Source organism: Spermophilus citellus (genome assembly GCF_964194105.1).
Source record: "Spermophilus citellus genome assembly, chromosome: 18".
Lineage (NCBI taxonomy): Eukaryota > Metazoa > Chordata > Mammalia > Rodentia > Sciuridae > Spermophilus > Spermophilus citellus.
In genome coordinates this window covers 20,237,784-20,254,597 of record NC_138200.1, presented here as the reverse complement: position 1 = coordinate 20,254,597, position 16,814 = coordinate 20,237,784, and the positions used below count along the sequence as shown (strand labels likewise).

Sequence of the window (16,814 nt, the reverse complement as noted above, 5' to 3'; positions counted from 1 at the left end):
AGGCTGGGCAGGACCAGCGAGCGGAAGTTCGCGCTTCCTTCCGGCCGGCGCCGCACGAGACGGGGCGTGGCGGCGCGGGAGGGGGTGGAGCCTCCCGTTAACAGGCAGCTTCCGGGACCTATGGGTGCAGCCGTGGCGGACCGGCCTCCCCGGCGCGCCCCTTTCCCGGGGCTGCCAACGCCCCCCCGGCCCCCAATTCCACCGTGTTGCACAAAGCTCCGCTGCTGCCCAGTCCTTCCTGTCCCTGCCGCGCGCTGCGGTCCGTAGTGAGGCCCCGCCTCCGCGGCCCTCGGCGCCGCCTAGCCTGGCCCGCTTCCTACCCCACCGGAGCCGCGCGTGAGGACGGCTGAGACCGCAGGTCTGTGGCTGCGTGTCGGGCCGCGAGGGAACACGCGGACGCCAGGCTTTCGCGGAGGGCCCCAGAGGTCTCGCGGGGCGGGCGGGTGCCTGCTGCGTCCTGCCTGGTGGCGTCTCGCGGAACCCGCGGCGACGGCCGAGAGGCTCTCGCGCGGCCCCGCCCCGTCGCGAGCGCAGTCGGGGAGGCGCGGCCGTGGCACTCTGGGCGTCCGGAGGGGACCGAGCACGCGAATGTCGGGCGGAAATGCGGGGTCAGGGGCAGAAACTCCGGAGAGAGCAACTTTGCGGGGCTACTTCTCCGCATTTGGCCGCGCGGGCGGAGGGAGGGTGTGGGCTCGATTCTCCGCGACCACTCGCCGTCCTGGTGAGCTGGAGCAAAGCGCCTAAACTTCAGCAGCCGGCCTCTCCCCGGTTATCTCTCAGATGGGGACGCCAGGTGATGTTGGGGTGTGGTGCGCAGGTAAGCGGAACACAGAGCCCTGCCGCGCCCAGAGGATGCGCACTGCTGTACTAGTCATTGCCACTAATAAAGGATTGCTAGCAGATCCTTTTTGCATACGTTTAAAATGGCATTCTGTTTCGTTTGCTGGAGGAACTTTTGTTTCATAGTAAGTGAAACTACCGCAGTCTAGACACATAATTAGCTCTCTTAGTATTTGTAGACGCTCTGACTTAATATATTAGAATGTGTACACTGTTGTCTTTAAAACTCCTCTCCAACTTACAGAGGGCATGGTTCTAGGATTAGGCCATCTGGGGGAATAAGCTCATTTCTGGCTGTAGGACTTTGCTATACTCCTTTCTCACTGCTCCAGCTTCAGTCTCCCGTGCTTGAAGGCAAAGAACTTAAGTCTGTTTTCCTTCTGACGATTTTTTGAATGAATGAATAAATGAATTGTATCCTATTGGTTGGATTGTTACATAGAGTAAGCTGTTTGCCTTTAGGAATTAATAAACTGTTTAAACAATCATGTCAGGCTACTGATCATATTAATAAGTAATTAGCAAAATGCTACTCATTGTTCAGAGGAGTGAAGCAAGATGTTCTGGGGGCCTGGAACCAGCTTACTCACTGCCACCACACCCCCGCCTCCCACTTGCAGCTTCCCAACTAGGCTGCTGCTCGCTGCCTTAACACCCACTGTTGCTCCCCGGGATAGCAGCTGCCCTGATTGGTACACCCCCGCTGTCATCACCACTGAGGCATAAATCTTCCAGCATGAATTGTTGTAAAGAACACAGGTGTTAAAATTCAGAGACAGGAAAAAAAAAAAAGTCTCAGTTTTTTAAAATCTGGCTGACAACAGTTTACTATTAAATCTCTCCCACGTGGTCAGTTCTGTGGGAGATACTGAAAATCTATTGCCTGTGGAACTGTAGAATATAACCTGAAACTCTGTAACTGTGTAACAGATTGTATGCTTAAGTGCCATGTATCTGGGAAGAAAAATATCAGCCCACTTGAAGCATCCAAGAAGGCTTCCTGGAAGGTCCTGGGCAGCGGTGTAGCTCACCTGTAATCCTAATTTCTGGCAGTACCTGTTGGAGAACAAGCACTTAATAGAGTTGAGTTAAATATTTCATAATGTATCTTGAGTGTAGCTTTGAAAACTGATTGAGATTTGGATGAGAATAATGGAAGGGCCTACTAAACAAGGGACAACAGCCCAGGTTGTCACTTAAGCACACATGAGCATGGGGTGTGTTGGGGAGAGGGGACTGGCATATGGATGGGCCATTTATTTCTATGTTATTTGTAGAAGTGACTGGAAGAACAATGCATGCATGTCTTTGACATCATGATGTACATCCGGCAAAGAAAAGAAGTAAAAACCACAGAAGTTTCTGAGGATTTTCCAGCACAAAAAGAAAATGTGAAGTTGGAAAATAAATTGTCTTCTGGTAGGTGATTTAAATTAAAGCAGTGTTTGGGATTGCTTTTATATATGCATATTAAAATTTCACTTTAATAGGGTAAAAACTAGGTGAGACTTAACTATTGAGGAACCTTGTTCCAGCACCCCTAATAGTCTGACTGCTATTAGATTATATTGGTTTTACAGTTACAATTAGATGAAAGAACTTTGATTAGAATTCTTCATGTGTTGTGTATTCATTAATTTGTGGTTATGCCAATCTGATTCTATGACTCTAGAGTAGTACTTTACCCATCATCCAGATTTTAGTTTATTCCTATTTTTCTGGTTTGTGAATGCTGTTTACCATAAGCAGCCTACCTTGAATGAGTTTCTCATTTCATTAAAGTATTGAAAGATGAATAAAAATATTTTGTATTCTTTATTCACAGTTGAATTCCTGAAATTGATCATTTTTGGAGAGGGGGACAGGAAGAGTGATCAGAACTTGATAAAGTGTTCACATAATACAGAAGACTCACTAAGCAACACATCAGATAGCATTAATTGCCAACTTTTTGCCTTCTGAGTTGCCTTTCTAACTAAGAATGATTAGAATTTTAAAAGTAAACATGAAAAATTCCAAGCCTATTGGCCATTTTGAATATCTGACAATTTATATTCTTTGCAGCCATGTCAATTCTTACCAGAGTTAGTATGCATTTGAGAAAGCAGTTTGGTAAAATAAATGTGTATTGGGAGGTCTTGTCACTCAGCTCAGCTGTTAATATCTAATGCATTTTAGACAATACAGAGTAGTTGACCTTATGCAATGCAAATTCGAATTTGTTTATTTGTTTTACATTTAAACACAACTTTGAGGATTGTTTTTTTTACTAAAGCAATATTTATTCACATCAGGAAAAAAAAAACCTGAAAACTAAAGAAAAGTGGAAAAGGAAAAAACACTCCCCCAAACTTACCCATCCCAAGTCTACCATGGATGACCTGTTTAGCTTGTTCTTGGAATATGTACACCAATAAGCATTCATATTTACTTTTACAAAATTGAGACCCACATGCTGTTTTGAAGGTTGCTATTTTTCCTTATTATGTTATGAACATGTAAGTCAGACAATAAATTTTTAAAATTTATTTATTTATTTGTGGTACTGGGGATCAAACCAAGGAGTGCTTTACCACTGAGCTACATCCCCAGCAATTTTTGTTTTTTGGGGGGTTTTTTTGGTTTTTTTGTTTTGTTTTGTTTTTTTGAGACAGGGTCTCACTAAGTTACTGAAGCTGGCCTCAAACTTGCAATCCTCATGTCTCAGCTGCTCGAATCACTAGAATTATAGGCATAATTTTAAAACATCATAGTGTATAATATTCCATTATGTAGCTGTACTTGTTGGTGAATATTATAATGGCTTTTTTAACTTTCTACTAATAAAAATAGAATTATGATAAATATCCTTTCTACTAATACAAATAGAATTATTATAAATATTTATTTAAAACTTTAATTATTTCATTGGGGTAAATGCCTAGTCTTGGAATTCCTGGTCAAATGGTTTGCTCAATTAGTAGCTTTAATTCTTCTTGCCATATTGCATTTCAGAAAGGTACTAGTTCTTCTACCAGCAGTGTTTGAAAATGTCAACTTTTTAAAAAATACCCTTTCCAAACAAGAGTATTAACATTTGTAAGCTACCACATTGCCAAGTTTTGTATTGTTTGCTTTTGTTTTTGGTACCAGGGATTGAACCCAGGGGCATGAGGCTGGCTGAGGGGCCCTGATTCAACCACTGAGCCACATTCCCAACACTTTTTAGTTTGTTTATTTGTTTGTTTTTTAATTTTTTTATCTTGAGACAGGGTCTCACTAAATTGCTTTAGGTTTGCAATCCTCCTGCCTCAGCCTCCTGAGCCACTGGGATTAGACACATACACCACCCTGTATGGCTTAGCCGAGAGTTTTAAAAAGTATAGCTCATTGTTTTGATTTGCATTTCCTTAACACTAATAAATTTGAATGAATTTGAACATCTTTTCTCAGTCTGTTACATTTATTGGCCATTTTTTTCTTTTGTGCATCTGTTTCCTAATAAAATATTAATCATTTTTTATTATCCCGAAAGTATCCAGTATTAAGGACATTTAAACTCTCTTAAATGTGCTATATTTTTTCTATTTTATATCTCCTTTAAGTTAGGAGGTTATTTTTCCTTTTTTTTTTAATTGTAAGTAATCAAGTTTTTTTGCAAGGTTTTAATGTAGAAACTGAAATTATAAGTAGATCATCTAGAAGATTATTCACATCCTATACTTATAACCTATTTATTCCTCCATTTAGCAGACTTTATATGTGAACTCTAGCTATTCACCTATGCCAGGCACAGGTCTTAGGCATTATAAATGAATAAAACAGTGTGTGTGGGTATGATAAACTCATATTCTAGTTGGAAAAAATGAACTATTAGATATAGTGGGGTAAAAAATTAGAATGAAAATAAGCCAGGCACAGTGGTGCATGCCTGTGGTCCCAGCTACTTGCAAGGCTGAGGCAAAAGGATCAATTCAGGCCAGGAATTTGAGACCAGCCTGGTCAATATAGTAAGACCCCATATTAAAAAAAAAAAAAGAGCGAGAGAATGAAATAAGTCTGTATCTGTGGCATCACAGAAAGGTGCCCTTAACTAGTTTCTGGGGATAGGGAAGCCTTCACCAGTGACAGGCACCTGGAATTTAGCTTACTTTATAGTATAAAATACAACTTTGAAATGCTAAATTCCTTATACTCATTTACCTGTTTGATTTTTCTAAAAGGTTGTGCCAGCCGAAGATTTTGGAAGATTCTGTCATTTACAATTGGAGGGACCATTGCCCTTTGCATTGGACTTCTTACATCTGTCTACCTTGCCACCTTACATGAGAATGATTTATGGTTCTCTAATATAAAGGTATGGGGTTTCTTTGTTATATGATTTACCCATCAGAGTCTCCAGTAGTTAGCCATGTGGATGAATGACCTAAGTCAAGATAGTTTTGACATAAAGGATCTAATCTCTTGGGAGGTTTGACTGTAGATAAAAAAGGCTTGTGTTTGTTATTTTAAAATAACATATCAGAATTTTTATAATCAAATGAGTTCCCTTTTTTTTTTTCATTAACTTACTGTAGTTATGCTTCAGTTACTCCAAACTACTAGTAATTTCAAACTATGAATTGTGAAGGTGTAGTAAATCATAAGTAACACTGTTCTTAAATACAAGAAAATACTATCATATATAATAGGGTTAAAAATTGTTTTGTGAACTTTTTTTTTTTTTTTTTTTTTTTTTTTTAACTCAGGGGCACTTGACCACTGAGCCACATCCCTAGCCCTATTTTGTATTTTATTGGAGACGGGGTCTCACTGAGTTGCTTAGCACCTCACTGAATTGCTGTGGCTGGCTTTGAACTCTCGATCCTCCTGCCTCCAACTCCCAACCCGCTGGGATTACAGCCCAGCTGTTTTGTGAACTTTTGATTTTGATTTTATGTATGTAAGTTCAAACTAGGTCACAGTAAAAAATGAATTTTTTTCCCCCTGTTGTTTGCAAAGGAAAAAAAAAAAAAAGAAAGTGTACCTTTTCTTTCTTTCTTTCTTTCTCTCTTTCTCTCTCTCCTTCCTTCCTTCCTTCCTTCCTTCCTTCCTCCCTCCCTTCCCTTCCCTTCCCTTCCCTTCCCCTTCCTTCCTTCCTTCCTTCCTTCCTTCCTTCCTTCCTTCCTTCCTTTCTTTCTTTCTTTCTTTCTTTCTTTCTTTCTTTCTTTCTTTCGACTGAATTCAGGGGCACTCTATCACTGACCTACATCCCCAGCCCTTTATTTTGTTTTTTTATCTTGAGATAGTGTCCTGATAAGTTGTGTAGGACCTAAGTTGCTAAGAGGCTGGGCTTAAACTTGGGATCCTCCTGCCTCAGCCTACTGAGTTGCTGGGATTAGAGGCATGCATGTATAACCATCGTGGCTGAGAGCCACTGTTCTAAACCATGGAGTTTTAATCTGGCCTCTTAATTATTTATTGGTACTTATGCTTCAAGCTTATTTTATAGAATTTTAAGAAATGTTCTACTTACTTAAGAAATATACCTAAGAGCATATTAATAGCTCACACTTGCCATGCTATAACTCATTATAAGAGAGTGAAGAGGAATTACAGATGTCAATAATGAAGAATCTGCAGACTAATTCTTTATTTAAAACTTTCGTTTCATGCACCCCACTTAACATAGTGCCTATATCTATGGCCACTAAGAGATGGAAGAGAAATAGTTATTAACTCAGACTTATCTATGTGGTATGGTGCTTCCGTTCTTTTTCCTGTTTTGTTTTATTGTTTTTGAGGCTGAATTTTACCAGAACTGCATCCAGACCACAAATAGTAAACTCTTACCTAAACCCTCCCCCAAAATGATGGTTCTGGAATACACCATCTTTTTAAGGATTGATTCTAAACTCAGGAACTCGGGTAGATTGGTTTCATTTCCTTCTCAGCTAACCATTCCCACATCAGTCTTTTGCTTCTGAACCTTTTAGTGAAAATTGCCTGTATGGTAGCATTGCTGGGATTTAAATGCCAAAACACTAAATATTTATATAGCTCTGTTAAATGAGGTCTGAAATATTTATGTCAAGGTAAATATAGAATGCACTCACTGGATTTTCATAAGGGAAGCATTGTTATATATTAGACAGCCATTTCACATACATGCCTACCCATTTCTTTAGATGTTATTAGGTTTAAGAACCATTTCAAAATATTTTGTTGAAAGATTTAAAAGATATAAAGTTATGGATTCACACAACATGTTGCAAGATTGAAAGTAGTGCATTCTTGCTTTTAAGAATAACACTTTTGAAGAAAACAATGTAATCTTTTTAAAAGTCAGCCTTTCTCCATAGTTATGTTTTAATGTAACATGTAATCGATGTAGCTATAGATTTTGACTGGTAAACTAAATGCTTATGTATTTGAAGTTAACTTTAAAAAGCCAATGAGCCATCCTCAAATGTCATGGGCTCAGCAACCAATAGAATAGCGTTCGGTTATGGAGTCTGGAGTTAAAGCATCTTGTGTTGTGTGCTTTTAAAGTGTCTCAGAATTTTACATTTAAGGCATAAAGAGTAACATTTTATATTAAAAGTTACATTTCCCATTTGTTAGTGTACCTTGCTACATTCAATAAGGAATATTCAGCATTACCTCAGAGTCAGTTCTATGCATAACCATTCACCAAATACTGATGCTGTGGTTTCTTAAAGGAAACCTTGTATGCTGTGCTATGATGCATTGTCATCCTGCTGCTCCACAAATAAGCATATGAGGAATAGCCTATGTATGTTAATAGTACCTTTATACATACAGCAAGGTGTAACCTTAAAGGTGGGGAATGTGCATAAACAATCAGTGATTTTGTTTAAAAATTGGTCAGTACTATTTCTATTTCTGTGGTTTGTATGATTTAACTTTCATTTTAAACTGCACAGAATAAATTAAAATGAAAACAAAACAAAACAAAATCTGGCCACATAAATGGACCTTAGCATGTTTATACCTTTCTGATATTATATGCAATTTGGGGGAGGAGTCAGGGGAGCCATAATTTTCATTAAATTTTCATGAGGGTCTGTGACTCCATAGACATTATTTTTTAAAACACTGTTTTATTCTGTCTCAACATTTCTAGAACTTCTCTTGATATTGTTTTCAGAACGAGCATATAACATTACACAAGGAAGATTACACATTGTCAGTGTTCTTGACCCAAACGTGCCTTGTTTTTGATCCAGTATATCATGGTCTGTAATCTTGTGTACTAGCCATGTTCTACTCACTAGTTGCTTGCAGGGGTAAATAGTCACTTTCAAAGTGAAGGTTGGTCGTCCATGAGGATGTTCAAAAGCATAGATGCAGATCTAATGGCATTTTCAAAAGTGTTTCCTAAAATTCTTTGAGCTTTGGTCTTATTATGAGAATAAGTCCCCACAGAAGACTGCTTTGAATGACACATAATACCAATAACTTCTAGCACATTTGTTTTAAAAACTGATGGATTACTTTATGGGTAGAACATACATCTTTGTACATATTTTTATGTAAATTATCATAATAACAGAGAGTAGTAATTCTTATCCTTCAGTAACACGTGGTTGGATTTTCTTGCCAAGAAAAATTTTACTCATTCATGTCTTTACAGTATAGCACTTATAAACAGATTCCCTACAATTAAGGAATGCAGTGCTTATCTATTAACATAGGTATTTTTGAACAAAGGCTGAAATATCCCTCTGTGAGTATATAGCCACAATAAAATGTTAGCAGCAGTATAGAAAAGAAGCATGTTGAAAGAGATCATATAACTTAATTATGAACTATAAGTTTATCTCTTTAACTTGAAGCTTATTAGTGGTCTTGCTAGTCTCCTTAAATAAGCATATTGCATTATCAAGAAACCTGAGCCTCCTTGATTTTTCTCTTTACTTTCACTGGGTTAAGGAAATCATTTTACTTTTACACAGTATTTATTGAGTGCCTATTCTGAGAACATTGAATTGAACTCTATAGGGAGCATGGAAAGAATAACAAAGACTTCTAAATTTGCCAGCAAATTTTCTAGTATAATAAATGAATTCAGTAAATATATATTAGGCACCTGACAGTGTGCCCACAGGCTCTTTCCTTATGGTAACAGTACCACTGACTAACAGTACCACTGAATAAGACAAGGCTTTGCCCCCAAGAGGCTTGCGCTCTTGAGCATACAGGCAAGTATCCAGACAGTTACAGGACATCCCATGTCAACACTGGGAGCACAGAGGATGGGGCAGTCTGATTGGACTATGGGAGGACAGGGAAGGTTTTCTGGAGGAAATGGTGGTTAAGGAGACCTGAAGCATGAATTAACAAGGCACACTAAGGAGGAGAGGTGATTGTCATAGAAGAGAGCCATTTACAGGAAATCCAGAGGCTAGAGAGCCTGGATGTTGGATGTTGGCCATAGTGCAGCAAGCCTGATTAGATGAGGATAGACCAGGAGTGGTAACAAGCCAGATCACAAAGGGCCTGTGCTTTGTGTCCCAGAGAAAGAGCTCTAAATAAAGTAGTGAGCCCCATTTTAGTGATGTCATCATTTTGGTATTTTAAAAGAATGCCTCAGGCTACAGTGTGGAGAGTAGATTTGAAGAGGGCAAAACAAAAGTCAGAGGAAGCTGCTGAGATATTCATGTTCTGCAGATTCAGTAAGATCTGAATATCCAATTAAGGTATTCAGTAAATGGTCATCTTCTGTGTGCCAGATATTCTTCTAGGCCCTGGAAATACAGTATTGAATATGATGTGGAACTTAATTCTGACAAGGAAGAAAAAAATCAAAATAAAAATAAGCTGTGGTGGAAATCAAACAGGATGAGATGGTTGCTAGACAGCTGCTTGGAACTGAAGAGTGAAACAGACCACTTCAAGGATGAGGCACATCCTAAATGTTGAGGAGCAGCAAGGCAGAAACCTGTGAGAACAGTCAGAGCAGAAGAAACCGAAAGCCTTAATGTAGGAATAAATTTGACAAGTCTAGAATCAGAGAGAAGGCACCTGTGGCCAGAATTCTGTGAGCAATGAGATGAGTGGTACAGGAAAGGCAAAAAGTCATCATGTTGGGTGTCATAGCCTGAAGGGAACTGGAGAGAAGTGACTAGAACTGAGACTTCTCAGTTAGAAGGATGTGTGATTCGGTGCTTACATGGGAGGGGATTCAGAGGGAGGAATGGCCCATGCTTTGTACCTTGAGCTGCTGGGTAGATGGATGCACATGTCATTCGCTGTGACAATGAACACTGTGAGGAGCTGTTCTGGAGAGTGCAGTGACTTATGACTCCAGCCACTCAGAGTTAGGACAAGCTTCACAGAGTCCACAAAACTGCCCCCACTTCAGACAGTTTGGAGGTCCAGGTGACCCTCAGTTCTGAACAGCTATCAATCTCTAATTCACTAGAACAACTCTGGAGAACTTGGGAAAGCATTACACTTAAAATTACAATTTTGGGCTTGGGGATATAGCTCAGTTGTTAGAGTGTTTGCCTTGGATTCATAAGGCTCTGGGTTCTATTCCCAGTACTAAAAAAAAAAAAAAAAAAAAAAAAAAAATTACAGTTTCATTGTGGCAAAATGATGCCAACTAGAACCAGTCAAAGGAAGAGACACAAATCAAAGCTTCCATTGTCCTTTTCCTGTGGAGTCAGACTGCATTACCCCCTTGGCACTTCACCATGTGACAATATGTAGAGTATTGCAAACTAGGGAAGCCCTCCTGAGTGTCAACGTATCCAGCTTTCAGTGGGGTTTCATTGTGTAAGCGGAATTGATTGAATCATTGGCCACAAGGTTGATCTCAGTCTCCATTCCCCTCGTCCACAGGTTGGGCTGACACCATATAGCTCAGAGTCCTCTTGATCCTCTATCCACTGGCAAGGCCAGCCTCCACCCTGGGTTACCTATTAGCACAGCTGTCAGATGTGGTCTGCAGAACACATCTCAAATAACAGAGACACTCCTGTCACTCAAATTCCAAGTATTTAGAGGCTATTTCCTAGGAACTAAGGACAAAGAACAGTTGACTGCTTTATTCCTAGGGTGTAGAGGTTACCTCCCAAGACCTGGGGACAAAGACCAGCCAAATTCTTTATTATACAAAGAGCCAAGGCAGAAATTGTTGAGTTCAGGTTTGCTTGTACAGGAAGGCACTTTCAAAGCAGTCCAAGTAAAGACAGGGAGTAAGGGAAGCTGGGTTTATGGCTGTGAAGGCAGGAGCCCATCTGTTTGGGAATGGACATTTTCGTATTACCAGCTTGTAGATGTGTGGGCGAGATTGTTTCAGAAATGTGTAGCATGAGAAAAGAAAGAAAACCAAGGCCAGCTTCTGTCTGTGCCTCAGATGCCATCTGGGAAGCCATGAAACTGGCATATCCTCTAACAGGTTTCTCCCCACCCACCACCCTGTCCTCTAAAATCTACAATTGAGCTCAGAGTCTTAGTGAGTCTTTTCCTTTTATTCAAGAGGCACCTCATAGCACAGACCCCCTACTCCCCATTACAAGAGGAGTCCTCTGATGTGGTAACCATTTCTCAAGCTTCATACCTCTGCATGAACATTCAGATTATTTTTCTGCTTAGATGATCTATTCTTTATTGTCTAATCAAACTCTCTGGAATAAAGGGACTGTTTTATTTCTGCACTGTCTCCTGTAGTAGGCATAAGTCACATATGGCTACTGAGCATTCACAATGTAACTAATGCAACATGGGAACTTTTTATTTAACTTTTAGTTCAACTTCAATTTTAAAATGTAACTTCATTTTAACTTTAATTTTCTGTCTATAAAAATAAAAATTATTACCATTACTGATCAGGGACCTTACTTAGTCAAAGGAAAAGCTCATTTTCAGAGCATATAGATCTTCATAAATTAACTAAAAATTTACACCATGTTCATATTGTGGAATTAGGGAATCTTTGAGAAAGGTGAATCTGTTTTCCTTTCATATTTGTGGTTTGTAACTTATTCTTATCAAAATTACTAGGCTTGTTTTTAATAAAAATCCTTTGGTTTTATTTTGAATACCTTGAATCAAATGTACTTATTCAGAGAGTAAAAAAATTCCTTGTAAAATAAGCAAGTCATACATTGAGTTTTCAAATTCAAAATGATGTTTTAAACGTTTGTTGCAATGTTAGGGTTTGAAAAAACAGGAACCCTGAAGCAGCATCTTGAAGGAAAATATACTGGTTTAAATGGTTATAGAAAATTTGTATGTTGTATTCTTTCTCAGCTTATTTTTTAAATTAAAAAATTATTTTCCTACTGTCTTAACCAATGTATTATATTCCCCTTGCTGGGAAATTGAAGGTATTAGAATTTTCAAAAAAAAAAATACTCTTTGTTGAATGTCAGTTATGTGCTTGGCACTGTTTAGGTACATTTGTACATATTTTTACTTAATCTGGCTATCTCCAGAGCCCAAACACTTCAGTTCTAAATTGTCCTTTAAATGCATCCTGCTTTTTCACTGCCCTTTAGTATAAACAAAACAAACTAAAAGGGCAAAGCGCATGTTCTTGCTTGCTGTTGCTGCCCTTAATGCCTGGCACATTATCAGTGCTAAGTAAATAACGGTCTGTTTGGAGTAGAGTTGACCTCTGGGGTTGTGAGCAGGAGGGAAGGCAGAGAGGGGGAATCCGCTGGCTGCTCTGAAAGATCCGGCTTGGGGCTTGGAGCTGGAGCAGAGGTGCAGCTTGTGGAGCTCGCCTCCAGGGAGAGGACGTCCTTGGTGCTAACAAGTGGGGAAGGGAGCCAGGCACGCATTCTAATGATTCCTGTTTAGTAGATGCTATAGTGAAAAATCGATCTGGTCTTCCTTCTTTTTATTTCACAAATATGTATTGTATTTTGTTGTGGTGGTTTTTGTACAAACTATGCTGTAGCAGTGACACAGATTTTAAAACAGAAAACATTGCTTAATCCTCACTACTCTTGTCAAGAATGTTTTTAGGGCTGGAGATAGAGCACAACTGGGGAGCACTGAGCTAGCAAGACTAGGCCCTGGGTTTGATTCTTAGCCCTGTTAAAAAAAAAAAAAAAGACCTTCCATTCTTCATCCTATTTTGTGTGTGTGTGTGTGTGTGTGTGTGTGTGTGTGTATTTTTACTTATAACCCTAATATAGTTTTTATAATTTTAATTTTTCTAATGTTATATGTTTTCCATATATAGTTTCATATCTTCATAAAGCTTTCATAGTAATTTTGTAAATAATTATATAATTTCATATCTTTGAAATTTTTATAATCTTTTTATTTTACTATTTCTGTGCTTCCCAATTTGGGGGAGCTAGAGTGTTTCTAATTGTGGTGTTAAACTCCTAAAATTGCTTATTTAACGTCTCACTTTAAAGTGGCAGTGTAAATATCCTCCTTTCTTGGAATTACCTCAGAGCAATTAAAGAGAATGAAGATAAGATTCCATCTTCTCTCTCTCTCTCTCTCTCTCTCTCTCTCTCTTTTTTTAATGTTAGAGATCAAACCTAGGGCCTTGCACATGCTAAGTACACGCTCCTCTACCATTGACCTGTACTCCCAGCCCAGAGCCCATCTTTAATGAAACTAAGAAAGGCCTGTAATATGGATTGCAGCCAAATCCATTAAAACTCAAAGAAGTGTAAAAGATCCTGAAAGAGGATTCTCCAGGCTGTAGATTTCCGAGAAGCTGGCAAAACACAGTCCTGTAGTGTCCTGAAGGGTAAAAACCAACAGTCCCCTAATTAGGGCATGGAAATGGGTGTGAGGAGTAATGGCAGAGGCTTCTCCTTGTGTGCAGGAGGAGCACGCCAAGCAGTCTGAAAAGTCATCACGGAGGCAAGCCATATTTGTAGGAAGTGGGACTTAAAAGGCTAGGAATAAAGTTATAGACATGACTTAGAATCTGAACAACCCTGAAGCTGTCAATCTCTAAATTAAGAAAAATACTTAAAAACTGTCTTGTAAACTACCCTATATCCTAAGGTATATCTTAACTGGCCTGAGTTATATCTCTCACTCTCCCCTACGTGAGCTTGCTGCATTCAAGTAGTTGGGGTAGTAAGAACTTGTCATGCTCAGAAAAGACAAATAATTGGGAAGGATTAGCACAGGTCTATAGAGTGATACTATCAGAAAAGAGGGAAGGGCGAAAGAAAACAAGAACCAGTGGTTGATGAAGAACAGTCACCAGAGAAATCTTACAGCAGAGACATGAAAATTATGACCAAACGTCACAGAGGAGAATAAAGTGTTGGCCACTGTGGAAGATGAATTCTAAGAAGAGACTCAGGAAGGTGTATACTTTCTAGATGGAGTTATATAAAGATAACAAAACTTAAACAAGAAAGGGCATTTGAAAGTCTAAGCTGGAACTGGTGGCATGTGCCTATAATCCCAGTGACTTAGGAGGCTGAGGTAGGAGGATCCTAAGTTCAAAGCCAGCCTCAGCCATTTAGTGAGGCTCCAAGCAACTTAACAAGACCCTGTCTCAAAATAAAAAGGGTTAGGGATGTAGTTCAGTGATTAAGCACCCCTGGGTTCAATCCCCAGTACAAAAAAAAAAAAATTAAATACATATCATGATCATATTGGGTGCAGCTCACCAGAGACCAAATCTGCAGAAAGCCCAAAAAGTTTGTTTAGAACTGATGATACTAAATAAAACTAAGCAAAATTTTAAAAATTAAAAATATTAGAGACAAAGTGACAGCAAAGGAAGACAACGAACAGCAAACATGCATAATTTGTGTCCTAAAAGCAGAGAAACAGTGAAACACACACACACACACACACACACACACACACACATACATACAAAGAAATTATTCAAGGAAACTTCTCCAAAATAAAACAAAATTTGAAATCTACAAAGTAAAAGAGCAAAGTGGGTCCCAGAAAAATATTGGCTTAGAAAAATCATCAGCATAATTTAGCTCGATTAATTTGCAGGATTTAAAGAAACTTCTGGGCATTACAGACATAAAGATCAAGTTACCCATAAGGGGAGACAGCGGTCAAACTGGCTTCCAAATTTTTCATGGTAACATTTAATGCTCAAAGGCCACTGAGTGCTGCCTACAAAATACTTTAAGTGATTTCCACATTTTAATCTAGTCATTCCATCATGGGTAAAGGCAGTGTACAAATTCCTTACATCCTTAAAAATATATTATACATATATATGTATATATATATTTAAGAACACTTGAAAAATTGGAAGAAGAAAATCTAGCTGAGAGATACTGTAAAACAAGGGCAGAAAAGCTGTCAGTAGGTCTTAATTTTTATTTATTTATTTTTGTGGTCCTGGGAATTGAACCCAGGGGTGCTTTGCCACTGAGCTAAATCCCTAGCTTTTTTTTTTTTTTTTTGAGACAGAGTATCACTAAGTTACCCAGACTGATCTGAAACTCATGATCCTCCTGCCTCAGCTGGAATTATAGTTGTGCCACAGTTAAATTTATTTACTCTGGGACTGAGACTAGGTAAAAATGATGAAACAGAGCTGGGGATAATCTTTAATACTGCAAAAAAAAAATTACAGGACAAAAATATTTGATATAAACAATTTAATAACATAATATGTTAACATGTAATAATATTATAATTATATAATGTAATAATAACAAAATAATATAGAACAATACAAATTAAGAAAGGAAGGGAAAGAGAAGGTAAAAGATCATGGGGAAATCCTGATGTCTCTTTTGTAGTTAGAGGTCAAAAAATTCTATTTAAAACTGATAAGAAATAGAGGAATAGTATATATAAAAGAAGACACTAAGAAAAATAGTATCAAGGGCCAGAGTTGTGGCTCAGTGGTGGAGCACTTGTCTAGCATGTGTGAGGCACTAGGTTCGATTCTCAGCACTGTATATAAATAAAATAAAATAAATAAAGGTCCATAGGCAACAAAAAAAAATTTTTTTAATTAAAAAAAAACAATGTAAAGTACAGCTGGGCAGGAGACAAATGTAAACATCATTAAATTGTTATTACTTGTTATGAGAAATCAGTCATACTAGGAATAGAGATAATTAAGTTATAGTTATGAAGTAACCCCTAGAGCAACAAGGTAAGCTTCCCAAATTAAAAGAAGTATGCAGAGAATATCAAGCAGACACAGGTCACGTAGTGAAAGATTGATTCCAAAAAACATGACACAAAATATGCCAACACAAATGTATCCAAACATTTTCCTTAATATTTTTTTTTAGTTGTAGATGGGCCTTTATTTTGTTTATTTATTTTAATGTGGTGCTGAGAATCAACCCGGTGCCTCACACATGCTAGGCAAGTGCTCTACAACTGAGCTACAGCCCCAGTGCCTCCCAAACATTTTTATACAACTAAATACAAATGGCTTTACTTACCTAATAAAATTAAAATGCTGGTTCCTATCTTGGGATAATGTCATAGACTCAGGGTAACCTCTTTTGTTAATTTATTCATTCATTTAAATAAAAGTTGTCTCTAACTAAAACAAAATAAAATCCTCACTAGAAATTTAAAAGTATTTCTTAAATAACTCTTGGATCACAGAAGAAATTAAAATTGAATTTATCAAAATTATAAATGAAATCTAGAAAAAGATGAAAATACATTTTAGGATTATGGAATACAGATAGAACAGTACTCGGAAGAAAATATGTAGCTTTAAATATATCATGGAGTAAGAATGAATAAGCATAAATGAATTAACTATCCTCTGAAATTGGAAAGTAAAGAAAATCTAGTAACAGAAGGAGGGATAAAAGAATAAGAAGAAATAAACTAGAAACTAGGAAAGCATGTCATAAATAAATGGTTATTTGGTGAAAACTAAAACATTAGTTAACCTCACACACAAAGGTGGGAGGGAGATGGTTAGGAAGTTAAAATGCAAAAATGAAAAATAATTACAGAGATCATGAGATAACAGCAACTAAGAATAACTACCAATACCATGACGTAGGAAAGAGCCACAGAAGACTGTTTTGTTTGATTCC

The 16,814-nt window shown here is 38.2% G+C and overlaps 1 protein-coding gene across 2 annotated transcripts in view; it reads left to right on the top strand.

Moving 5' to 3' along the window:
- The first annotated feature begins 20 nt into the window (after positions 1-20).
- DPY19L3 (dpy-19 like C-mannosyltransferase 3) overlaps positions 21-16,814 on the top strand; it is an 81,625-nt gene continuing 64,831 nt past the window's right edge. Inside the window, exons 1-3 of one of the 2 annotated variants that reach the window (XM_081274490.1) lie at positions 21-358; positions 2,118-2,259; positions 5,043-5,176. In XM_081274490.1, the coding sequence (XP_081130616.1) occupies positions 2,139-2,259; positions 5,043-5,176 (255 nt within the window). In that variant the 5' untranslated portion in view covers positions 21-358; positions 2,118-2,138. Of the gene's footprint in view, positions 359-378; positions 818-2,117; positions 2,260-5,042; positions 5,177-16,814 lie in introns of those variants that run through there. The other variant, XM_081274491.1, reaches the window with a different exon arrangement.